The sequence below is a fragment of the Lepidochelys kempii genome, chromosome 1 (genome assembly GCF_965140265.1).
Source record: "Lepidochelys kempii isolate rLepKem1 chromosome 1, rLepKem1.hap2, whole genome shotgun sequence".
Taxonomy (NCBI): domain Eukaryota; kingdom Metazoa; phylum Chordata; order Testudines; family Cheloniidae; genus Lepidochelys; species Lepidochelys kempii.
In genome coordinates, this window is record NC_133256.1 from 129,811,396 (window position 1) to 129,838,767 (window position 27,372).

Sequence of the window (27,372 nt, forward strand, 5' to 3'; positions counted from 1 at the left end):
CACAGCATAAAAGTCTCACCCTGAGCTACCACCAACCCACTGACTCCTTGTAAGGTGACCCCAACAGCCATTCTGGTCCTGAGTCTCCCCAAAACCTTCTCCTCTGCCGTGTCCATTCTCTCTTACTGAGGTAACACCAAGTTCACTGCTCCCAAAGAGCCAGGACACACAACAGCTTGTTAGCTTGGCTGGGGTGATAGGCTTCAACTTAATACACCATACTAAGATGGCAAAAGTAAGAATAAGTTTATTAACAAAGAACATAGATTTAAGTGATTTCAAGCAAGACTGAAAAAGATATGACAGGGTTACAAACAAAACTAACACATTCTAAAGTGTCTAAAAGTTAATTCTAACAAAATGTAGCTTTGCCTAACATAATCTCTTACTCACACCAAGAGTTCAGCATTCTCCAGCTTGCTTATCCACCTTTCCTAGCTACAAAATTCTGGCTTGCCCTGCTCCCTATCAGCAAGGAAGCAGCTACTGCTGGGTGGTCTTGGTCCTGCCTTTTGGTCCTTGGAGAGCTCTATACAGCGAGACATGAAACTATTCATTTTAATCTTGCTTTTCTCTTCCCAGCTCACTCGGTCTACAGTCACAGGACCTCTCTAAACAAAATACATTTAACAGAATGCTGGTCCTTAAAGGTGCAGAATGTGGAGCTGGGATGTATTGGACCTGTGCCCGCCCTGAAAGGGCCCAGACAACCAGTGACATTTCTTGACTGTACAGCATTTTTCTTTTCAAGGCCAGTTAAGAATATACGAGTAGATGTTCAAAGACTAAACTTTACAGCAAAAGCTTGAAAGAGTACCTCTTACTTCCCAAACAACTCCCTTGTCCCAAACACCATTGTGAAAAGAAGACTTGTGCAGTGTAGCAATTTTGAAGGTCAACAAATTCAAGCAAGGACAGGATTGTATTCCTAACAGCACCTTATTTCAATGTGACTAGTTTGGAATGTGAGGATGTGTCCGGTTGCTTCCCAGCTTATGGCTGCCTCTGCTGCTTTAGACTAAGAACAGGGCCTCAGACTGTCACAGTAAGAGAAGGCCCTTACACCAGCAGACAGGGATTTTGATTCTTTTTTTTATACCTCTAGAACTAGCCAAGTGATAAGAATACACCTATATTCTTAGAGTATAGGCCTTTACAGACAGGCCTGAATATCTATATCCTAACACCAACTTCCAGGGTGCATCATATCACTGTGCCATTTGGCTTTTATTGTTGTTGCGCCTTTCTGATTTCATGGCTTTTTTCCTGTGCTGATTGGCCAGCTATAGATGGCGTGTGGTTGGGTTTTTTGTTGTTTGTTTTGAGTTTTTGGCTCAGGGGACAGGGCAAGGAAGGGGCCCCATAAAAGTTTTCTGCCCTGTCCAATGGAACCGCTAGGCCCACTCATGTGGCTGGTGATCTGAGTCAACCTTTTTCCACAGCATAAAATTCACTGTCACAATTAGCAACCTTTACTAGCAGTCCCAGCAGAGGCCTAGAAATGAATTTTCATGGAGACATGAATCACTCCGGATCAAGGCTGAGGCATATTGGTGGGATGGTGTGGGAAAACCTACAGGATGCCTTTGCATTTTCTGTGCATAAAAGCCTGTGGTTTCAATCCAGCATCTTTCATAAGCCCTAAATCATCCCCCTCCCAAATACAGTTTTTTAAAGTTCCTAAGAAAACCCCCAAACCGCTACCTTTTTTAAAATGATAGTACAGAAATACGTTTTCAAATAGTAACTGGGGGGAGAAAAGTATTTAATAAGATCACAAACACAATCCAGAATATTAATTCAGTCACTTCTTAGTTGTACAATATAAGCGAACACTTTTCCTGTTGCCTGGAAATGCTTTGCATTTAGGATTGGTACTATATGGTTGTGTTAATGTAATGTATTTCATTGCAAAATTTTAATGCAGGAGCAGTTTTTAGTAATACGTCCTGTTTTTCTTTCTGCACACGTTTTTAGATAGAAAGTACCTCCAAAAGTCCCCAAATTCCATCCACTCACCCCCCTTGTGGTGTCAGAAAATTATATAAAAATTAGCCACTGTATGGTAGCCAGTATATCACCCTAAAGTCATCATGATAATCTTGATATTCTGCCAGTTTTTAAAGGTTAAAAGGATAAAGGATTGCATAAAGGAACTGAGTATCTTTTAGACAGGTTTCAGAGTAACAGCCGTGTTAGTCTGTATTCGCAAAAAGAAAAGGAGTACTTGTGGCACCTTAGAGACTAACCAATTTATTTGAGCATGAGCTTTCGTGAGCTACAGCTCACTTCATGCAGCCGATGAAGTGAGCTGTAGCTCACGAAAGCTCATGCTCAAATAAATTGGTTAGTCTCTAAGGTGCCACAAGTACTCCTTTTCTTTTTGAGTATCTTTTATTACACTTGCAATGTTCTCAGGCACATCGCAAGTAGCACGGAATCCAAACACAAATCTTGGGGAGCCATTCTTGTTAAGTTGGGCTGATGGTCTCTAAGGCAATGGCATATCTGATGACAATGTGTTATTTATTGCTTAATGATGTGGGTTTTTTTAACAGATTCTTCAGTGTTGTAAAAAGCATAAGAACAACTCAGGAAATACAGAGGGCATCTGTACTTTGCCAAGCGAATGGATTTATGATAAACCGTCCAGGGCTGTTAATAATGAATTTAATCAAGAATATGAAGATATGAGACTAATGAGGACTTTTACTCACAGTGGAAGTAAGATATGAAAAAGGTGGATGCATTCATAATTGGATTAAATTAGTACATGTAGTAAGTACTTTTCTACCCCCACAAAAAACTTGGTTAATTTAGAGTTAGCGTTGCTGAAGTGAATTTCATATCAAAACAATCACTAAAAATCAAAGAAACCACCAGTTAAGGCAACATGAACATCAAAGCCCATCTCACTGTATATGTCTTACCACCCAAAGGAACTCAGAATCCTCTGACAGATCTAATTCTTCTTAATCGCAAGAACAAAGGTAGAGCATGAACTTTCACCTTCGGTTAGATTATGGTGCATTCCCCATGAGCACAAGTGTAGTGGCAAAATCTGCAATGTGTTATTTCTCCATTAAAAAGTAGGATGTCAGATTTAGAATTGTGAGTTGGAGTGTGCTTGGGAGGAAATCCCATACCTAACACCAGCCTACTATTTTGCCCCTACTATATTTCCCTCTTTGGTGCCCCCTTTCACCTCTTAACTCCTTTCAACCTCTCCCACTCTCAGATATCCAGCCATTTCCCTCACTCTGATCACCTTGGATATATACACCTCCCAGCAAAATGAAACAACAAAATGTAGCTTGTGAGGGAAGGAAAAAAAACACCACCTACTTTAAAATTACTGGAAACATACTGATGTGCACATAACATACCTGAGTGAATGCATGAGCTAAGTCCTGTAACCCTTGTCCTGTCTTCCCTGATCCTCCTTACTCACTCATGTGTCAGGTCCAAAATTAGCTTGTAAGCTCTTCTGGGCAGGCACAATGTCATTTATATTTTCTAAGGTACCGAGCACACTTGTAGAGCCTGTATAAATAATTTAGTGAGGCTGCTTAGAAATAGTTTACTTTAATTTGCATTAAATTTGCATTAACTACTACTTGAGGTAGTCCTATAACAGAATGGATAATGGCTGTATATAAATGACGTGGGAAAAATTAATACTTCTGGACAAAATCTACTCAAATTGCCCTGAAAGAAAGGGCATTTTTTTTTGCATAAGTTGATATTGTTTTGACTCTGTATTGATGAGCAGATATCACACCAAGGAAAGTAACCATTTTGGGTCAAAGGAGGAGATTACTATAACTGAATGGCAGAAGCTACCACAGACATTCTCTCTAGAGCAGCAGTTCTCAAACTGTGGGTTGGGACCCAAAGTGGGTCACGACCCCATTTTAATGGGGTCGCCAGGGCCAGCCTTAGGCTTGCTGGGACCCAGGGCTGAAGCTGAAGCCCAAGCTCCACTCTCACCCAGGGCAGAAGGGGGTCGTGGAGCAATGAAGTTTGAGAACCCATGCTCTAAGAGTGTCTTCTGCTTAGCAGGTTTCAGAATGGTAGCCGTGTTAGTCTGTATCAGCAAAAAAAACGAGTAGTACTTGTGGTACCTTAGAGACTAACAAATTTATTTGGGTATAAGCTTTCATGGGCTAAAATCCACTTCATCAGGTGCATGCAGTGGAAAATACAGTTGGAAGATATATATACACAGAGAACATGAAAAAATAGGTGTTGCCATACCAACTGTAATGAGACCAGTTAATTAAGGTGGGCTATTATCAGCAGGAGAAAAAAAAATTTGTAGTGATAATCAGGCGGATGGTCCATTGCAAACAGTTGACAAGAAGGTGTGAGTAACAGTAGGGGAAAAATAACATGGGGAAATAGTTTTTACTTTGTGTAATGACCCATCCACTCCCAGTCTTTATTTAAGCCTAATTTAATGGAGTCCAGTTTGAGAATTAATTCCAATTCTGCAGTTTCTCGTTGGAGTCTGTTTTTGAAGTTTTTTGTTGGAGAATTGTAACTTTTAGGTCTAAAACTGAGTGACCAGGGAGGTTGAAGTGTTCTCTGACTGGTTTTTGCATGTTATAATTCTTGATGTCTGATTTGTGTCCATTTATTCTTTTGCTGTACAGATTGTCCAGTTACTCATACCTTCTTGTCAACTGTTTGAAATGGGCTATCCTGATTATCACTACAAAAGGTTTTTTTTCTCCTGCTGATAATAGCCCACCTTAATTAATTGGTCTCGTTACAGTTGGTATGGCAACACTCATTTTTTCATGTTCTCTGTGTATATATATCTTCTGACTGTATTTTCCACTGCATACATCCAAGGAAGTGGGTTTTAGCCCACAAAAGCTTATGCCCAAATAAATTTGTTCATCTCTAAGGTGCCACAAGTACTCCTCGTTTTTTTTCTGCTTAGCAGACTCTCAAAGTGCTGTGTTCTCTGACTGGGGTAAAAGACTAAACAAATCCCCACCATGCAATAAATCATGGTGATTTTGCAATATTTTGTAACACTAAATTTAATGCCAGTCTAGTGAGGCTTTCTGCACTATTTGTCTAGGCATTTAGGTGTTTATCTTTTATTTAATTGTGCTCTCTCTCTCTATTTGTAAGCTTGCCAATAAAAACCACTTTGCTTTAAGCCAAACTAAATTGAGAACCTGACTATTATTTGGGAAAGCTGCTGTCTGATATACTCAGAGGAAAATGAACATTGACTTTGGGGAAAAGGAGAGAAAAATGAAAGAAACTTTGCCTACGCATTGGGTCATGGGGATGGAGAAGACTTATCTTCTCCAAAGTGGTGGTAGGCAAGTCACATACAATCATATTTTCAAATTTGTGTGCCTAACGTTAGTCAGTTTGTCCTAAAATCATTCCTAAACATTTTCTTTTAATAGATATGTACTGAAATACATGTGTCAGCGCATCTGCAAATAAGGTTCTTAGATTTCCAACAGACAGTAATTGCACCCATAATTGTGTTTGCAAAAAAGGGAGCCTAGTTATAGAAAATGGGTTTTCCCAGAGAGACTAGATTCTTTAGCTGTGTACTCCTGTACCACATAAAGTTCCCAGTTTTCTTCCAGAACTATTCCTAATCCTTTGAATACATTTTATTCTCTAGTATTTATGAGCTCTGGGCCCTTTATCCCCAAATCCAGCTGACTGACTACAGCTTGAGGGCATTAGTCATAGTGGAAAGTCATTTCCCAGGTTTCCCTTATCTTCACTAATTCACAGAGGCTGATTTTCTACTTCTCAGAACCTTTTCCACGAACCTAGACACATTTGATAGGTCATTAAGGCTGCTAAATGAAGTTGGCCCTTAAAAAAAGCTTTGAGGAGCCCTGCAGTGACTTCACACACTATGGCAGACAGAAATGATTTATTATGCCACAAGTTAGAAAGGCTTACCTTGTCAGGAATGAAGACCAAGAGTCTTCAGTGATTTAGTGCCTGACAATAGGCCAAGAGACATTAGATCTGTCTGATCCGCCTACACAGTTAGCTCCTCTCTCCCCACAGTAGTGCAGAGTTCAGCATGTCATTTGCATCTTCCACACTCCTAATCAGATACTGCTTGCTGAAATCTTCTGAGTGAAATTCACCCTTGTGCAGACAGCACACAGATCTCAAAATAGTCCTCTGCACAGAGGTGAATTTCACCCTTGGAGAGAGGCAGAAAAACTGTCAACAGGATATTTCATGGAAGAAGAGACCAGCAGAGGGTGCCAAATATCCCTGTTGTGGATTGATAGTTGCTGCTCTCCAATGGATGATATACAAAAATTGAACTACTTGTTCCGGAGGGGTGTATATTCTCTCCTTAGTTATGGATGAATCTCAACAAATAACTTACATTTTGTGAGAACCATTCATGTAGTGTAGTATAACAGAGGGCCATCATACACCGCTCTGTGCAATTCACCCTTTCTTTGTTGTGCATCTTATTCTGAGACAATGAATGTATTTACTAATTCTCAATGACAATTTTAGTTTAATGTAACTAGTTCAAGTGTGCAGCGATGTTTAAGATGTAGCTCTTAAATTTTAAAATGTGAGTTTTGAAACTTGAAATGTAAGAGATCTCAAAGTATTTTCATTTTGTTCACTTGGGTGATACCATAGTGATATTATTTAATACTAGAACGTGTAAGGTACAGTAAAATATAGTCATTCAGGGCCAGATGGTTGTCCCCATTACTCCCATTGGTGAGTAGTTATTTACATGAGTATTCCCAATGAAGTCAACAGGACTATGTAACTCACGAATGTAAGTAAGGGGGTCAAAATCCAGCCCTTAACCAGAACACTGTTAAACAAGAACAAACAAGGTCAAGCAGTTCAGAATTTCGAATATAACTTTATAGGTACAAACTGATTTATACCACAGAGAAATCAAATTCAGGCTCATCTGTTCCTAAAGCTGACAGATTTTATTTACTCATTTTCTACCTGTGTAATTGATGGGCACTGTGATAAATAAACACAAAATAAAGCCAGTCCATAAAAGTAGTTCTTCTGCTAAAGTTCTGATAGTTACAGGTCTGCCCCAACATATAAGTAGGTTTCAGAGTAGCAGCCGTGTTAGTCTGTATTCGCAAAAAGAAAAGGAGTACTTGGGGCACCTTAGAGACTAACCAATTTATTGGAGCACGAGCTTTCGTGGGCTACAGCTCACTTCATCGGATGCATTCAGTGGAAGGTGCCACTCGTAGTCCTTTTCTTTTAACATATAAGTAGGAAGCTGTGAAATCTCTGTGTTTGAGGGACACCGCGTATTCATCAGTCAAAAAAAGTAGTTTTGAGTGGGGGAAGGAAGTGGAATTCTTTGGTGTGGCTCAGATGTGAACACACTAATATTCTAAGTCAATAAAAAGGAGCTAGAAACCCCATCTGATCTTATTTGAGTATCTGATTTGCTGACATAACTGAGCCTGTTCTCTGACCTCTCCTCTTGGAGGTTTTGCCTCAGACTCCTGTGACAGACCCAGACCAGTTGGGTGCAGGAGTCTGGTCCTGTTGGGATCTGCTAAAGGACCTTCCCCAGCTTACGGGGAAGATCCACAAAGTCTGGGATCTCAATTAATTGCAGGGGACAATTAAAGATATAACAGGGACAGGAGTGAGGTCACAGGGCTAAACAAAGGGAACCCGACGGGGTAACCAGAGAACCCCAGACAACGCCCACTGCTCCTCAAAGCTATCAAGGGAGTCAGCGGACGCTAGCCAGAGGATCTCCGCCTGGAAGCGTGAGTGGATGGAGTATCGGAAATAAGCCCAACAGTCACAGGAAACCCCATCAGCCAACCTCCTCTCTCTGGTCTTATAGCTGGCCATTTTGGCCAGTGCTAGAAGGACGTTGACAAGAAGGTCCCGTGCGCTGTTTCCTCTAAGCTGTGCGCATGCGCCCAGAGATCCTAAACCCCGTGCACATGGCGAAACACCGCACACATAAAATTTTGCACAGAAGCACAACAATTTGCACAGAAGAAATTTTTTGCGCACATGGCCTGTCAAAAATTTGCACAGAAGAAACTTTTTGCGCACACGGCATGTCAAAAATTAGAGGGAACACTGGTCCCATGGATAGGTAGATAACAAGGTGAGGGGAAAAGTGAAGCCAAAAACGTAACAGGATATCTAAGAGGAGCTGGAATAGGAGCTGCAACCTGGCGCATTCCAGATACATGTGAGCCAGGGTCTTCATCAAGCTGCAAAAGGGGCAGGTGTCCGGGATGGGGGTGAACTGCACCAAGAACACAGCCATGCTCACGGCTCCGTGAAGGAACCGCCAACTAATATCTCCGGCTGGCTTCGGGACCAAGGTGGAATATAGGCTGTCCCAGCAGGGTTTCTCGCCCTCCAGAGGAGCTAGGAGGTCCTGCCACTTTGTGTCAGGGCAGGACGCGAGGATGAGGACATGAAGGGTGTGGAGCGCACGCGTGTACAGATGTCTCCTTGGCGCGGTCCGGAAACGAATTGGCTGCAGTTCGTGCAGCTGGCTCACGGTGAAGGGGTAGGATGGCTGGGTGGGGCCACGGGGCAGGGAGCCGTGAGAAGGTCCGGAGGGCCTGGGGTATAGGGTGGGCGCCCTCCCACAGGACCCGGTCGAGGTAGACCCAAGCAGTGGGCGGCAAAGCAGCCCTCACCTCTTGAAGTATGCACCAGGAAGAACAAGGGCTGGAGAGCCTCATGCGCTGAGTGAGCATCAGGGGATCCAGCCAGTCTCCCCACCCCCTTGGTGGCCACCACGGACCTGGTCACCAAGACCAGTTTCCAGATCCGGAGGAGATCCTGGTAGAAGACCAGCGGCCCGCAAAGGTCTCATGGAAGACCTCTCAGATGGAGATAAAGGAGCTGCCGGTTGTATCAGAGTTCTTGGAAGCAGCGCCAAAAGGTGTGCACCAGCATGCTCCATGCTGGACTACCTGCACCATAAAGGAATCTCTCCAGGGCCTGGAGGCGAAGACATGGACCTGAGTGCGCAGGCACTTCAGGCTCTGTCCTACCTCCTCCAGGGGCAGGTGGAGGATCCCTGCAGAGACCCAGTGCAGTCCCAGCCAAAAGAACTCCAGAACTAGCATCCGGAGATTGGCCAGGAAACTCAGGGCTGGGACCAGGGTGTTGAGCTGGTGCCAGGACTAACTGATTAAGCACCAGTGCCCTCCCTCAGAGGGAGAAGCACTGGAGTAGTCCTGTCCACCTCTGCAGCCGCTCTGACACCCTGCCCTCTAAACCTTGCCAGTTTTCCAGTGGAGATGGGTGCGTGGCAGAAAGGTAAATGCCGAGATAGAGCAGTCGACCCACGCTCCACCAGATGGCCTAAAGTGTGGGTAGGAGGAAGCTCACCTGCCACCTGTCCCTGACCACCAGGCCAGAGCTCTTGACCCAGTTCGCCTGGGCGGAGGAGGCTGCCAAGTAGATGGCCTGGCAAGCCTCCACCAGCACCAGGTCGCCTGGACCACAAGGAGCACATTGTCGGCATATGCCGACAGGACCAGCCACAACTCCAGCTCATGGAGCACCAACACCGTCAGCCGCCGACAGAGGAGAGAGAGGAAGGGCTCGATCGCCAGAGCATACAGCTGGCCTGATAGCAGACACCCCAATGCACCCTGCACCCGAAATTGACTGGCTCGGTTAGGGTCCAGTTGAGCCTGACCAGACGCTCCATGGAGGCGTAGTGCACCTGGAGAAAACCCACGAACTGGGGTTCAAAGCCGAACACCCACAGAGTGCCCAGGAGATACCTGTGGTCCACCCTGTCGAACGCCTTCTCCTGATCCAGGGACAGAAGTGCAAACGACAGACCATCCCTACACCTGAGCTCCAAGAGATCCTGGACCAAATACAGATTATCAAAGACGGTATGATCTGGGACAGTGTAGGTCCAGTTGGGGTGGACCATGTGTGCCAGCACGGACCCTAGCTGCAGTGAGATGGCCTTCGCTACAACTTTGTAGTCTGTGCTTAGGCGCGAGATGGCACACCAATTCTGAAGGTCACAGGTCACAATTCTGAAGGTAACAGATGGCACCCCCTTCTTTGGAAGCAAGGTGAGCATGGCTCACCTGCATGACAAGGACTTGGCCCAAACGATGACAAGGTCTGGGCTGAAGACTTCCCAGAACTCCATGGTCAGAACTCCATGGTCAGCCCGTCTATGCCCAGGGATTTATTCATGGGCATGCGGTGGAGGGCTTCCGAGAGCTCGGCCAGAGTGAAAGGCAGCTCTAGCCATCCCCGGTTGCCCTCGCTGACCATTGGGAGTCCATCCCAGTGCACTCTGCAAGCATCAGGATCGCTCAGATCCATGGAGAAAAGGCTTGCGTAGTAGGCCCTGGCCATGGCCCTCCAGCACATCTCCTCCGGATTCATGAGGGGGGTGCCGTCCTTTGCCAGAGGGCAGGTGACGTGTTTCTTAGCCCCCCTCTTTTTGTCCAGGGCATAGAAGAAGTGGGAGCCATGGTCCATCTCCCGAAGGAGGTGGATTCAGGATTGAACAAAGGCACCCCGGGCCCGAGGGCCCTCGAGGGCCCGGAGTTCCTCCCATTTCTCCCGGCATGCTCCACAGAGGGATGGATCTTCGGGGCTGGTGTCCAGACGCCTCTCCAGCTCTAAGACCTCCCATTCCAACTGCTCTATTGTTGCATCTCTCCGCTGGCTGGCGCACTGGGTGTAGTCACGGCAGAAGAGCTGGGAGCACACCTTCCCCACATCCCACCACTCCCACACTGAAGCAAAGGTGCGCCTCTGCCCTTGCCAGGCCAGCCAGAACTCCTAGAAGGACATCACAAAGCCCACATCCTCCAGCAAGCTGTTATTAAAATGCCAATAGGTCAGCTGCGGCCTCTCCACACTGAGAGAGGCCATCACGGTCGCCATGTGGTTATCCAAGAACAGGGAGTCCCCACAGACACAGTCAACACCCCCACCACAAAAGCACAGTTTGAAAGTTACTCAGTCTTAGAAGGCCCCCTCCATGGTGGTCTGCAGAGTCTCTGCATGCTTCCCCAGCAGCAACCAATCCTCTTCCTCCTCAAGGCTCCAGCAGCTCCCAGGCAGCAAACACAGCAGCTGCTCCAGCAGACAGTCCAGTGGCCAGGTAGGAGGGACCCTTCGCAGGTGGTAGTGGTGCTGGTAGGACCCACAGCAGCAGCAACAGCTGGAGCTGGGACAGGGGTCCCTCACGCCTCTCCTCTGGGGAGCAGCCCCCCCCAAGGGGCTGCAGCAGGATCAGCAGCAGTTGGGGGGTCCACCAGCCAGCCAGCAGGTAGCAGGGAAGGAGAGGAGGGGAGTAGCTGGAGCAGCAGCAGCGAAAGCCCAGGGCCTAGCAGCAGCAGCTCCCTACCTCCCTTCCGGCTAGAGAATGGCAGGAGTCTGGTCGAAGGAAATCACGCTGGCCACTGGAGGAAGAGGTTTCTGTTTCCCGAATGACCAGGACAGGGGCTGCCCTAGAGCAGTCAGGAAGGTGCTAGAACCAATTAAGACAGACAAGTTAATTAAGACACCTGGAGTTAATTAAGAACTTACTAGAATCAATTATTGCAGGCAGGCTAATCAGGACTCCTGGTTTATAAAGGACCTCCCATGAGTTAGTGTGGGATGTGCAAGGAGTGAGAAGGTGTGCTGCTGGAGGACTGAGGAGTACAAGCATTATCAGGCTCCAGGAAGAAGATCCTGTGGTGAGGATAAAGAAGGTGTTGGGAGGAGGCCATGGGGAAGTAGCCCAGGGAGTTGTAGCTGTCACACAGCTGATACTGAAGATGTTGTAGATAGCTGCTATCCACGGGGCTGTGGGCTGGAACCTGGTGTAGCGGGCGGGCCTGGGTTCTCCCCAACTCCCTATCTGACACAGAAGGAGTTGACCTGGTCTGTGAGACACACCAGAGGGAAAGGTCTAATTTGTCAAGGGATCTGGCCTTTCCCCTACCCAGTAGGTGGGACAACAGAGACTGCGGAGATTGTTCTCCATTTCCCCCATGCTGGCCAGTGATGAGGTTAGCTGAGTGAATGGCAGGTATGAGCCTCTGGCAAAAGCAGCCAAACTGAGGGCTGCCATGAACCTCTGAGGTGAGCAAACCTGCCAGAAAGCACAGGACCCACCAAGGCGGAGGAAGAACTTGGTCACATTCCATATGGCTAAACTGAACTTCTCTACTTCTATCCAAAATCCTCTCTTCTTCATTACCCTCAGCAACTCACATGTCCTTCCTGACCCAAAGGTTAGTAAAGAAAATACAACTGTTCACTCCCTTCTCTGCCTCCTCACCAACAGGATCAGTATAGGATTTCCTCTGCTATACCTAAAATATCAAGCTATTCCCACACTAAAATATTTGACAAGTACTTGATCATGTCACATCTAGATTGTCCTCATCTTCAAAGCCCCTCACAAATCAGCTCTCCCTTTCCTCTCTATTCCCATCACTTTTCATTGCCCTCCAACCAAATCTAAGCACCACAACTAACCAACCAGTAATCATTTCCCCCTTTCATTCTGTTATGGCTTCTTCCCCGCAGCCGTCTATGCCTGAGAAACTCCTGAAACCATCTGAGTCTGTAGATTAGATACCACAATAAGACTTGTACCTATTCCCCTGAGTGACAGCTTTTCTACTTTTGTATTTCTTACTTCCATTGGTTAAACATTTATTTTCTAGTCCCATAGGCTGGAAGCCATTAAATCAACTTGTATTTGTTTAAATACTTTACAGTCAGTTCACTTTGGTTTTGTATGATCTCTTGTCTTAACACAAAGAAAACAAAATGAGAGAAAAACAGGAGAGTGTCAATGCTTTTGTGCTTGTGGAACTATGTTTGACACATATTCTAGACAGACATGTAACGAGAAATCTGGATTTAAAAGTGACACAAACTACCGCTCAGTAAGACCAGATCCTATCTTGAAACTATATTTAAACTTAAAAGCTAAAGAAAATTGCTCACCATTCCCTTAATGAAATCCAGAAAACTTCAGCAGAGTTACCTGAAGAAACCATAGCCCTTTCCCAAAAAACAACTCATTCGAAGAAACTTCAGTTACATATAAAAACCTACCTCTAAATAATCTATTTCAAATTTAATTCTTGATATATTCAAATAAATAAATACATATTTTTGAATTAAATATTAATGGTGAGATACAAGAACAGTTTTATATTTTAAAAATATTTAAAAAAATATTATGAAGATATCACTGTTCAGCACTTTAAACACATTGGGTGAAGTCCTGGGCCTATTGAAGTCAATAGGAGTTTTGTCAGTGATTTACTGGCAGAAGAACTAAATAAATGCACAGATATACTGCAATTATTTTAAACAATGCCATATTGGTTGAAACAAGGGTCTATAAACTCAGAGATCTGTGTCTCATTTTGAGTTCTATCATAAATTTTTTGTGTAACTTTGGCCACATAACATAACATCTCTTATAAATTTATTGTAAACTGTTAGACCAAATACAGGCCAGTATATCAATTAAAGCTCCGAGCAATTTCTGTCTTTCTCCAGAGTTTTCTTTATTTAACAAAACAATTCAACTCCATGTCAAATGTTTCATAGACTCTATAATTCCTTGCTGAAACCCTGGATCTGCTCCTTGGCCTTTTCCAAAGCCTCTCCCCATTTAGGCTTCTACCTCTTCTTTCTGCATGTATCTTCTAGTAGACCTTCCACCTGCCTGGTCACAGAGGACAAAAGCTCCAAATTCCAGCCTGTCTCCTTCTCTGACTGAACAGGCCCTTCCTCTTATAGTGCTGCCTCCAAGTAGTCACATGAACCTAGTCACCTGACCCAGTCAGTCAAAGCCTTCAGACAGGGCACTTTATTTTATATGTACATGCTCCAGGACCAGTGACCTGTTATATTTATCTATTAAAAATGGAGGGAAGGGAATATTAGCACCCTATATCCTAGGGAGCAGTGTGAGGCTTCAGTAAATAGAGGTTGTGAAATACAGTGAATTATTAGGGCCAGTCACTAGAACTCAATCTCCTGGCTCCTATATTTGATCACAAATTTACATTCCTGCTAGGTTAAGCAGTGGAATGTTGTCAAAAAGTAACAGACGAAGGTTGTCAGAAGTGCTAACAACTCATACCCAATTAACTAGATATACACAAAGGGTGAATCAAAAGCAATTGTAACTGGAATGTTCAATGATTCAGTAACAGCTGGTTTCCTGCCAAATTCTAATGTTCTGCTTCACCCACTTCAGTCCTATCGCTCTGCACATAAAGGTCACAAAGAATATTTTTGAATGGGAAAAGTGCACTTTGAAAGGTGGAAGGCACCTTGGATGACAGTAATCATGAAATGTTGTCTGTAACTCGACTTTAGTAAGGCTTTTGATACTGTCTTAAATGACCTTCTCATAAACTAGGGAAATGTAGCTAAGAAGCTACTTTAAAGTGGGTGCACCACTGCCTGGAAAACCATACTCAGCGTAGTTATCAATGCTTCACAGTCAAACTGGAAGGGCATATCAAGTGGAATCCCACAGGGAACTGTCCTGGATCGGGTTCTATTCAAGATCTTCATATATGGTTTGGATAATGGCATAGAGAGTACATTTATTATGTTTGAGGATGATACCAAGCTGGGAGGATTGCAAGCACTTTGAAGGACAGGATTAGATTTCAAAATGACTTTGGCAAACTGGAGAAGTGGTCTGAAATAAATATGTTTACATTACATAAGGACAAATGCAAAGTACTACACTTAAGAAGGAATAATCAACTGCACAAATACAAAATGGGAAATGACTGTCTAGGAAGGAGTATTGAAGAAAAAGATATGGGGGTTATAGTGGATCACAAACTAAATCAGTCAATGATGTAATACTGTTGAAATACTATCCATGGGACCTTCCCAGATCCGGGAAGGGCAAAATTTGCTGCTTTAAAGAACATATAAGCAACATTTATATTTATTTTTAAGCTGGTGTTCAAAGAAATGGTGTTTTATCTCTAGTTAAAGTAATTTCTTTGTGCTATAAATGAGGCAACACAAAAAACACTTGAATCACAACATTTTGTTTACACCTTCCAGTTATTAATTTATTATTTGCAGACTCCAGTCTCAATTAGTCTAAGTTTCAACATAAATATTCTGTGATTGTGCAGTATTTTCTTTGCTAGGGCTTGGTTTATAAACAACTGTAGTAGATGCTTTCAAATTCTCATCTATATATTTTCCATTACAGAGACAGCAGGATATTTGCCATTGTTCATTTGAACATTATATAATTTACATACAGTTTAATTTTTATAGTGCAAATAGACTAATCACTGCATGTGATCCAAGCCAGATTTATTTTTAAAGAACAAGGAATGTTACTGAAAATGCATACATAAATATAAAAAAAAGACTTGTGACCATTTCATAATATATTAGGGTCTAAAGGCTTGATCCTTCACCCAATGAAGTCAACAAAAAAGCCTTCAGAAACTGAACCTGTTAGTTATTGAGCTACCTGAATTCCAATTAACTCTAATGGGAATTGAGACCCTCAGGAACTGGCATTCTGTCTCTGCCAACCCTATCAGAGTAGGTCTTACTGAAAAATCACAACTGTCAGAGCTTGTCAAAGAAATCTTGCTGAAATCAGTTTAGATTTCTTTAATTAGCATCATGTGAAATAGTATTTTAGAGATATGGTAGAGATATTGGACTAGACTATAGTTGGAAATGTATGGTTTGAATATCTAAATACTAACATTTGAGATATATGCTGATCTCAGCAGAACATTTCAGATTAGGTCTCCAAAATGTTGCCTCTTAATTTCCATAAATGATTCACTAAAAAGTTATTAGGGAACCTCTTATGCCCTGGGCACTTCATCCTGCTCACATTTAAGTAAATGGAAAACCTTCCATTAGCTTCAATGGTGCAGGATCACGCCCTTAGTGAAAGGGAAAAACATGCATTTATGCAAACTTTTCAAAAATATCGATCATTTGTCCAAAATGGATCAATGAAGTATAACACCATAGTACTGAGAGATTTACAACAAAATAAATACCCGACAAATTTCCAAACATAAATTATTTTATTAAAATTTAGTAGACAAAGAACCACTGCATAAATAAAATTAATAATATCTGGTGCAATCTTTTTTCCAACATATTTTGCAGAAAAAATGTTCTTAAATTTTGGAACAGATGGGTATTTCAGGATTTTAAAAGTCCTAGAACTGATTTAAAGGACAAAAAGTTCTAATGGTGAAAAAATACATGTATTATAATTAAAGAAATGCAATTAAATTGTTTTGTTTCTCAGAGTCTCTTTGTAATTGGAGTTCATGCTTGAAATATTACAACCAGTCAATTACTGTGCACAAAAATAAGATTAACAGAGAAAGTACACAACTATTCAAAGCTTAAGAGAACTAGATACAGTGCACATTTTCAGGACACAACCTGAATGAGTATCTCATATATGATTGTCAGCAATCACATTTTCGGTATTTTATGAAGTAATACACTAGTCTGTTCTGTACATCCTAAATGATGACCTTCTTTTAATTTTAATAGATTTTACTATTATACCTATTTGAAACAGCAGATCCTTTTACCATGTAAGTACAGTTTTCCATTCTGACATGCTGACCAATTTTAGCAAAGCACCTGGATATTTTCTTGACAGATGCGATACCTCTGGAATTTGTATTTTAATAAACAAAAATCATGGCAGCAATATCTTGGGTTCTGAGTGACATATGTACTTTGTTTTGACAGCTATCAGACATTGTTAATTTTCCATGCACATAATCTATTCAAACCAGTTTTCCTTTAGTAGAAAATGTACAGCATCATCAAATCCATTTTGGTACAGTGATTCCATCTTTTTCTGGCTTGGTGGGAATAAAGCTTGATTAAGTCTTACCAGGTTGGCCACAGACAACTGCAACAGAGAAGTATTCTAAGTTAGGCAACTGTAAGGACAAACTATTGTATTTATTTTTCTTGTTCTCTTCATCTTTCCTACCCCCTTTTAGGATAGATAAATGATGTTTCCAAAATCTAAAGACTATTGAAGACCTCGGTTGATCATTCTGATGGTGTAATGATTGTCTGGTTATAGGCTTGCTCTCCCTCCTTATATTTTAGATTCTTTCACTAAGACCATTTTATTTGTAGCTAATTTAATCCAATAATAAATAAAATTACAATGAGTAAGATTAGACATTTATTAGTTTAAATGATTAACTCATTTAATATATATTTTATTTCTTACACACTTCACAAATGGTGCAATATAGAATAATAATTACCTTTTATTTGAAATAAATAATTAATCAAATGTTGCAACCATGGAATCTCTAAGCCTCTGGAGCCTTGTTTGAGTTGACTAGGGCAGTTCAAAACTCTCAAAACTATTGTTTCAGGTTGACTGCAGATTCAGACACACATCACTGCATCTGTTTACTTGGTTAACATTTTCAAGGTTGTCTCTAACTCTGAGGGCTAGAAACTGTTTTAAGTGACACCGGAGATTCTGGAACACAACTGTGGTGCAGGAAGTGACTTCTGTGGCAAATTCCAGAGATGCAGAATCACAGAAAACAAAGGGCCTCCAAATAAACTCTTTAGCATGTACGGATGAGACACCAAACTTTGTTTATTCAACCAAGACTCAGCTAGATGACTCAGTTGGTCAATATCAACTTATTTTCTATATGGATTCATGGTGCAAATAGTAGCCAAGTAACATGTGAAAGATAGCATATACATGTTAATTTCACCTACAAAGTCATCTTTCCAAACCATTCCTACTGCTGAAATCCTTGTCCATATTCTAATCATCTTACCTTGAATAATGCAACCTTTTCCTATCTGCCCTCAGTACTCCCTACCTCCATTAGTTCATAATGCCATTGCCAAAGTAATCTCTCTCTCATCATTTCATCCACGTCCCTGAATCTTTCCATTGGTTTATTGTATCTCAGGATGATTTCACTCTTGTATAGAAGACTAGCACATCACTAAACTTCTAGTTAAGACCTATTTTAAGTCTTAATTAGGACTTCGGTGGTACAAAGGCCTTGTGCTGGTCATCTGCATAGGAAAGAATTTGTCATACTGCATATGATTCAAGTTCCTCATTCTCATCACAAGTAAAAAAGGCAGAAAACACTGCAAGTGAACTGTTGGCTGAATGCCTGGCTTGGATTTGTAAAACACTGAACCACATAGCTCTGGGAGAGAGGACTATACGAACAAGACAGCCTGCATCTCACAAGCAGGGAGCTAATCTTCCCAGTTGGAAACTAACTGGGCCAGCTAGGAGGGCAAAATAGGAGGAGGAGGCAAAAATGGTAGAAACTCAAATCCAGTGCATCATAAATAAACTGAACTGATGTGACATAGAATATGAAGACACAACATTTTTCAACTGTTCTATGGTAGGAGTCTGGACAACAAGCAAGAGAAATTGGAAGTTTCCATTGGTGAGAATAAATTGGATATAATTGGCACTACTGAAACAGAGTGGGATGATTTGCATGACTGGAATGTTAAAATCACTGGTTATAACTGGTTTAGGAAGGACAAAATGGGTGAAAGAATTGGGGTGTGATATTAAAGATACCATTACTTGTTTTAGAGTTATTGGTAACTCAGAAGAGAATAGGATCTTGAATGCATATGGATCAATGGGCTAACAAATAAAGCCCAGGAGAGTTTATTCGTGGGGATCTGTTATAGACCACTGAATCAAACCAGAGAGCAGGATCAGTTACTTCCTTAAGCACCTGTCTTTAATATGAGGAAGGAAAAATTGTGCTGTGATGGGGGACTTTAATATCAGCAATGTATACTGGAAGTCTCAACCAACAGAAAAAAATTATCAGAGTGTCTAAAAATTATAATTTCCTAACACAAAAAGTATTGCACCCAAAAGGAGTTAACTCTATTTTGGACCTCATTATGATGTGTCCACATTTTGAAAAGGATGTGTGCACAAAAGAGCCACAAAATTTATGACAGCTTGAGAAAATGCTTTACAGTGAGAGACTAAACAAGCTTAAGCTGGTTAATTCATCAAAAATAAGATTGAGAGGTGACATCATTACAGCGCATAAACGTAGAGAGAAAATACTGGGTACTAAAGGGCCCTGCAGTCTAGTGGAGTAAGGCACAACACGAACCAGTGGTTGGAAGCTGAAGTCAGACAAATTCAAATTAGAAATTAGGCATACATTGTTAACAGTGAGGGTGATTAACCACTGGAACTAAATACCAAGGGAAGTGGTGGATTTTCCATCTCTGGAGGTCTTCAGATAAAGCCTGGATGCCTTTCTGGAAGATATGCTTTAGTCAAAGACAATTTATGCTTTAGTCATACCAAATTACTGGGTTCTATACAAGGGTAACTGGGTGACATGTAATGACCTGTGATACACAGGAGGTCAGACCAAATGATGAGCCAGTGATTTCTTCTGGCCTTAAACTCTATGAATCTATGAAGAAGGTCCTTACGCCTTGTGTACACAAGGAAATCGATCAATCAGAGTATAAGGTTGCCACCTGTTCAGGTTTTCCCATGATCATCCTTTTTTGAGATGGCTGTCCTGGAAAATCTGTAAGTGTGCTCAGTACACATTGCCAGTTGTCCAGTTTTGTGGGCTCAGGATCATCCTGGATGTCTTGGATTTTTGTACCTCAGAGGTGACAACCCTACTGGCACAGCTACTGCAGAAAAACTCCTTGTGTGGACACTATTCTGGAATAATTACTCTACTTTGGAAGTTGTAGGTCATGCTGTCTAAACTTTCCCCAGGCCTTTAGTGGAGGAATTGTATTAGGATAGAATAACTTCTTTATCTTCTTCTATGTCTCCTTTTTTTTCTTAACATTGCTCTATAGTATGGAGTTTGTAGCCCTTTTTAACAAACTGTGCATGTGCCAATTGAGCACATTTTATAAACTGAAAATCCAACACTTCATTTTTTTTAAAAACACCTAAAAAAGATTAGGTTCTCAATCCCCATAAAAAGTCAATGGGAGTTGGGTACCAAACTATCCTAGCTGCTCTTGAAAATCACATAAAACAGCTAGCAAAAATAAAAATAATAAGGCTATCACCAAAATTAGTTTAAAAACAAGTCACTCACCATTAAGTCTTGCTTTGCAACTTTAATATAGAGATCTACATGTCCTTTGTCTTGTGGACAGATATCTAATCGACCACTGAAAGGAGAAACAGTGACTGTTCGTCCCACAGGCAGAATAGGGAGGCCATTGGTAAGGCCACCATCAATCCATTTCTATTGGGAAAAAAAGTCAGAGTTTGTTATGTGCTGACTAGAGCTGGGTCAAATTTTTCATAGTGAATATTTTATTTGTTGAAAATGCCGTTTTGGTCAACCTGAAACTATTCATGAATTTGACATGAATTCACTGAATAGTTTTCTCCCTAAATATATTTTTCTGAATAGAAGAGGAGGCGGCCTTTCCCTTATAACTGCCAGCCCACTAGTTTGATCATTCACCTAGGATATGGAAGACCCAAGATTAAATTTCCCCTTGACCTGATGTAGAGAAGAGATTTGAACTTGTTCTCCCTCATTATGGGAATGTTCCCTAACAAATGGACTGTGGGATACACTGAGACAGATATCTCATAATCTTTCCCACTACGTATAAATAATGAAGTAGGCACTGGAGTGGGGACTTGAATTTGGGCATCCCACATCGTAGATGAGTGTCCTAACCACCAAGCTACAGAAATATTCTTACTTACTCTTTCTGGCCCAACGACTATTCTCTGTTCCAATGAATAGGACTGGGCCAAAAGGAGAGAGAGAGAATATCTCTGTAGTCTGGTAGCTAGGGAATTCATCTACAATGTGGGAGACTCAAAACAGATTATTTTTTATTTGCCATTTTTTTTTTGGCAAGTTTTGAATTCAGTTCGACCCGAATCAATTTTTTCAATTTTTCAAAACTGCTAACAAACAAAAGTATTTGCCCAGCTCTAGTGCTGAACCTTCTTCATTGGCCCCCTTAGATCACATAAACAAAAAAAAAATGTTAAACATGTTGAATATATACTGTCCTTCTTAGAACACTATAAAAGCAGCAGTATGTTTTCCTTACTACCAAATAAACCAAAATTCTAAAGTCTGGACAACACAAAGAATCCATTGTTCAGTGGGTGACATTATACACACGTATAAATTTATTAGTGAATGTTTCATATATACTTGGTAGTCTGGACTTGTCTTAAATCTTGACTTAGTGCTAATTTTGGTTTGTTTGTTTTTTAGTTAACAGATTAATATGAACATACTCATATCAGTAAAATAAAAACCTCAAAAGCATGATACAACAGAATTCCTCAGAGATTATATAGAATTTAGAATACTAATAATTTACAATTTTGCACATTGATATAATGTACATGTGTGTGTATATATACATCTATAAACAACAAATGTTTTATTTATATGTGCATGCATATATCTATATAATAACTATAAGATCTAAAAGGGTATTATAGATCAATTACTCTAAACAAAACAAAAAAAAATCACCACACTTACACAAATGTGTAGCACAATGAAAATATGGATGCAAATGAACTTTTTGCAGAAAGTTAAAAGATATAACTGGAATTCCAATTTCCATTGTTCAAGATGGAATTTCTATCTAATCATACATATGAGTGCTTTTATATAACAATTCTTTTATTTAAACTATTTATTATTTTTAAAAGACCAGTTTGTTCAACTAGTTAACAATACAAGTAATAACTACAACAGAAGGTACTGCTGGTTTTATTTATGAGGGCTATGAGCAGCATAGTGCACAAAAACTACGTAAGTGGTCAATCAAACTATAGTTACAGATAAGAAGCCAACATAAGAGAACTTGTCTATCCCATCCATGAGACTTCTCATTACTTCCAGAGGAGCAGTTCATTGGTATCTATCATAGAAAGGATGTAGATAAAACACCACTAAAGTGTGTAATGAAGTTATTACTGTCATAGTGTTCGAATAAACACATTACAACTCACAATCAAATACTTCTGGGGAAATTCTGCACCATTGTGCAATGCAGAATGTTGCAGAAATTAACACTGTGTATGCAGAATTTCTTTTCCCCCATACAAATGGGCTGCAGTGCTGCTAGCCACCAGTAGGGGATGCTGGACCTGGCAGAGCCCAGCTCGCACACAGAAGGCACTGCTGAGAGGAGGAGGAGGAGGGAGCTAGAGGGTTCCTGGTAGCTGCAGTTCCCAGCATGCCTTGAGGGAAGGAGAGGGCAATGCACAGGAAACTCCATGCAAGTCTGGGACTGAGCATCAGGCTGTATGGAAGGGGCTGTGGGTATCTGGTTAGGAGGGACCCGCAGCTAGGGTCTGGGGGAGGTAGGGGTTTTGGGTGTATTGGCTAAAGGGGCCCCCGCAGCTGGGCCTGGGGGGGCAGGGTTGTGGGTGCCTGGCCCTCCAGCTTGGCTCTGGGGGGGGGGGGGGGGGGCGGGGGAGGAGAGCAGAGAAACAGGAACTGGGTTGTCATAGGGGTTTTTTTTAACTCTCTATTCCTGGGGGAATTTTGTGTGTGTCTGTATTGTTACAGACACACTTGCTGACAGGTATTTTGAAATAAATTACCAAAATAACTGAAACTAGCATGATTACATAGCATTATTTTGACAAACAAATTGAAGAATTTTGCAGAATTTCAAAATATTGTGCACAGAATGTTTAATTTTTTGGCGCAGAATGACCCCAGGAGTAAAGCTAACCAGTATCAAGTTTTTAACACACAAATACAAATTCAGACGTAGTTTCAGAATTCTCAAACAAATAATTGAACACTAACGAGATTGTATACATGGCCTTTGTCACATGAAGTGAAACCAGTCCTTAAATTAGGAGGACACTGCAAGACCCTTGCAATAATCAATGATGTGACTAATGTATAGCAAGCATTACCTCTGGCTATAATATCTGTTGGTTCAGCATCTCTTCTGGGGCTCTCCATATTCCACCATTTGGCTGCAAAGCTACCTCCATAGTGGACTGGTCTCTGCTGTAGGCCAGCCTATTTTTCAGCTCTACAAGGGCAGTTGTCCTTGGTCCAGCTCCCTATCTGCGACCAGCCATGTGATTCTGTAATCTGGCCTTCCCTCCATAGCCAACTCCAAATCTGACAATTCCAGAAGACTGCTCCCTCTCTCACATGCCCACATATTGTGACTCTATGATGGTCTTCTTTTTGCCTGGTCCCCCAGAACAATTGGGTTGTCACCAATAATGTATTACTTACTCTACTGCATTTCTAATAAAAATCTCTCACCCTAATTTATTTAAATTCCCATTTTTCTAACAGTTTAACATCTCCAGCTTTGTAATTTCACAACTCAAACTTTCAACTTTTTTTCTCTAATTCTGTTTACACTGCAAAATGCCCCTCCTCAAAACGTCAACATTTGTGATACCATACACATAACTTCTAAAAGGGGCTGAATTACAAATCCTTTGTTCCATAGTCTTAAGCACTGCAGTCCCTGTTCCAGGTAAGTTCTATGCCATCACACAAAAAGAAAAGGAGTACTTGTGGTACCTTAGAGACTAACTAATTTATTAGAGCATAAGCTTTCGTGAGCTACAGCTCACTTCATCGGATGCATACAGTAGAAAATATAGTGGGGAGATTTTATATACACAGAGAATATGAAACAATGGGTTCACCATGCAGACTGTAACAAGAGTGATCAGGAAAGGTGAGCTATTACCAGCAGGAGAGCGGGGGGGAGGGGGAGGAACCTTTTGTAGTGATAATCAAGGTGGGCCATTTCCAGCAGTTGACAAGGACAGTAGGAGGGGAAATAAACAAGGGGAAATAATTTTACTTTGTGTAATGACACATCCACTCCCAGTCTTTGTTCAAGCCTAAGTTAATTGTATGCAGTTGGCAAATTAATTCCAATTCAGCAGTCTCTCACTGGAGTCTGTTTTTGAAGTTCTTTTGTTGAAGAATTGCAACTTTTAGCTCTGTAATCGAGTTACCAAAGAGATTGAAGTGTTCTCCGACTGGTTTTTGAACGTTATAATTCTTGACGTCTGATTTGTGTCCATTTATTCTTTTATGTAGAGACTGTCCAGTCTGGCCAATGTACATGGCAGAGGGGCATTGCTGGCACATACCACATTGGTAGATGCGCAGGTGAACGAGCCTTTGATATTGTGGCTGATGTGATTAGGCCCTATGATGGTGTCCCCTGAATAGATATGTGGACACAGTTGGCAACGGGCTTTGTTGCAAGGATAGGTTCCTGGATTAGTGTTTTTGTTGTGTGGTTGCTGGTGAGTATTTGCTTCAGGTTAGGGGGCTGTCTGTAAGCAAGGACTGGCCTGTCTCCCAAGATCTATGAGAGTGATGGGTCATCCTTCAGGATAGGTTGTAGATCCTTGATGATGCACTGGAGAGGTTTTAGTTGGGGGCTGAAGGTGATGGCTAGTGGCGTTCTGTTATTTTCTTTGTTGGGCCTGTCCGGTAGTAGGTGACTTCTGGGTACTCTTCTGGCTCTGTCAATCTGTTTCTTCACTTCAGCAGTTGGGTACTGTAGTTGAAAGAACGCCTGATAGAGATCTTGTAGGTGTTTGTCTCTGTCCGAGGGGTTGGAGCAAATGCGGTTGTATCGTAGAGCTTGGCTGTAGACAATGGATTGTGTGGTGTGGTCTGGATGAAAGCTGGAGGCACGTAGGTAAGTATAGCGGTCAGTAGGTTTCCGGTATAGGGTTGTATTTATGTGACCGTCGCTTATTAGCACCGTAGTGTCCAGGAAGTGGATCTCTTGTGTGGATTGGTCCAGGCTGAGGTTGATGGTGGAATGGAAATTGTTGAAATTATGGTGGAATTCCTCAAGGGCTTCTTTTCCATGGATCCAGATGATGAAGATGTCATCAATGTAGCGCAAGTAGAATAGGGGACGAGAGAGGAGGAAGCGTTGTTCTAAGTCAGCCATAAAAATGTTGGCATACTGTGGGGCCATGTGGGTACCCATAGCAGTGCCGCTGATTTGAAGGTATACACTGTCCCCAAATGTGAATGGGGTTATGGGTGAGGACAAAGTCACAAAGTTCAGCCACCAGGTTTGCCGTGACATTATTGGGGATACTGTTCCTGACGGCTCACCTTTCCTGATCACTCTTGTTACAGTGCGTATGGTAACACCCATTGTTTCATGTTCTCTGTGTATATAAAATCTCCCCACTGTATTTTCCACTGTATGCATCTGATAAAGTGAGCTGTAGCTCACGAAAGCTTATGCTCTAATAAATTTGTTAGTCTCTAATAAATTTGTAAGTCCTCCTTTTCTTTTTACGGATACAGACTAACACAGCTGCTACTCTGTAACCTGCTATTACACAGTATCTTTAGAGCTATGAACATTGATTGAAAATGCAAAAACTTCTGAATAAGTGGTTCAAAGTGCAAAGATAGGGGAAATTCTGAAATAGTGAGCAATGAAAACCAACCCAGAAACTCAAACTGAGGATGCAAAGCATGAGGACTGGGCTTAATGGAAGCTACATATACCAGTAAATGTAATTTTCAAAATATATTGCATCTGCAGAGCCATTCTTTAAGAGTTACATGCTTTGCTTCATAAGCCACAGAACCATCACCAAGCAGTAAAATTTTTGCACGTCTCATCCACTCTTTAAGAATTCTGGAACAGACGGTGAAAGACCCCACACTCTCTAATTGCCTATAAATTCCCCTCCACATCAAAGGCAATAATCTTCTGTTGCTCTCTACTTGTTGATCAGCAACAAGTTTCAGGAGGAAGACTGAGTACTCCTAAACAAATGAAGTATTACTTCCCCCGAACTGTCCACATATTTAGCTTCTGAATTGAGAGAACAGAGCTACAGAAAAGTCTGAATTGACCACGAAGCAATAGCTGTGCATATTTCAGTGACTGGTATAATATATAGGCAAGCAGCAGTGGCTGCCCTTCCTTTAGTGGAATGGAATCTAAGTCCTCTTGGACAATGTTAACTGAGCTACACCAGGTAACTTCTGAACTGAAATGGCCTAGCCTTTCAACTTCTTGCCAAACACCAAAAAAACTAGGTAGATCCACACTGCAAACTTCTTAGTGTAGAGAATATATAAAGCTAGCCCCCTAGCAGGGGTAAAATAGCATTGTAGACCATGAGGGACTGATTAGACACACCTGACGCCTGTGCGTATGTACCCAGATATATAACCTACATGGCTCTATAGTTGCCCAAGCAGTGCCTCCCCATCTACACTGCTCTTTTTAGCAGTGTAGCAACCTGCTGTCTCCCCCCTACTGGAGCCTTCTCTGGCAGCAGAGAAAGACTCCAGCAGTGGGGAAAGGCTCTGCCAGCTCTCTGCTGCCCGAGGCTTTCCCCACTGCCTTCCCCTTGGCAGAGCCTTTCACTGATATGTGTAGCTACACACTACAATGTGGACACACTGTGGTACTGTGGTTTTGCACTGTGGCATGTAGCTACACATACCCTATGTGCTGCCACAATTGATGCAGTATAGACATAGCCTTAGATTTACAAAGAGATTTTGTCCCTTTCAAGTAATAGAGAGTGCTTCTGACATCCAGTGTATTTACCCTAAATTGTGAAAACAAGATCAACATCCAAATGACTCCATCTGGCAAAAAGTGAGGCTGCTACTGAATTTCTGGGGGACCTTTCGTCATGGTCTGACCCCCCTGACTCAGGTTATTGCCTAGGGTGGTGCTCTTATGTGCCAGATATGATGTCAGTGGAGTTGAATTGTACAAAACACTATTACATACATCATTCCCACAACCAGGAAATGAACTCAAGCTTTCTTTTGGCAGCCAGAAACTAAATTGCCAAAGATGAATCCATTTCAATGAAGGGCAAAATGATTTATTTGAACTTATTCTGGAAAAGATCTGATGGGAGGAAAAACACTAAACGTAACATTAACATTTTGGTACATCTCAACTGAATCCAACTACAATGTTTAGAAGGAAGAAATTACCTAGAGATTTTTGTGCGTCAAACAATACTGTAATCATTAGCAGCCCAGCAAACTACATAAACAACTGGATATTATATTAACATTTTAAGAATGCTGCTTTCAGGTCACTACCATTTCCAAATGCATAGTGTCTCTGGCATTCGCTATGTTTGTATAAGAATGGATTGCAATGACTTCCTCGAATGCTCTTTTCATCTACAGTGTTAAATATATAACCCTCAGTGTGTAACAAAACAACAGGCTTGTGATTCTCCCTTCCCTCCACCCCGCAAATTCATCTGAGATTTTGATGTCACAAATGAAGAGCGCTTTTGCA

General features: G+C 41.8%; 1 protein-coding gene across 8 annotated transcripts in view; it reads right to left on the reverse strand.

The window, feature by feature from the left end:
- Positions 1-16,126: 16,126 nt before the first annotated feature.
- PNPLA4 (patatin like domain 4, phospholipase and triacylglycerol lipase) overlaps positions 16,127-27,372 on the reverse strand; it is a 42,510-nt gene continuing 31,264 nt past the window's right edge. For all 8 annotated transcript variants that reach the window (XM_073354407.1, XM_073354474.1, XM_073354418.1 and 5 more), the window contains 2 exons: positions 20,157-20,309; positions 16,127-16,945 (listed from right to left, as the gene is read on the reverse strand). In XM_073354407.1, coding sequence (XP_073210508.1) covers positions 16,814-16,945; positions 20,157-20,309 — 285 coding nt within the window. In that variant the 3' untranslated portion in view covers positions 16,127-16,813. The remainder of the gene's footprint in view (positions 16,946-20,156; positions 20,310-27,372) is intronic.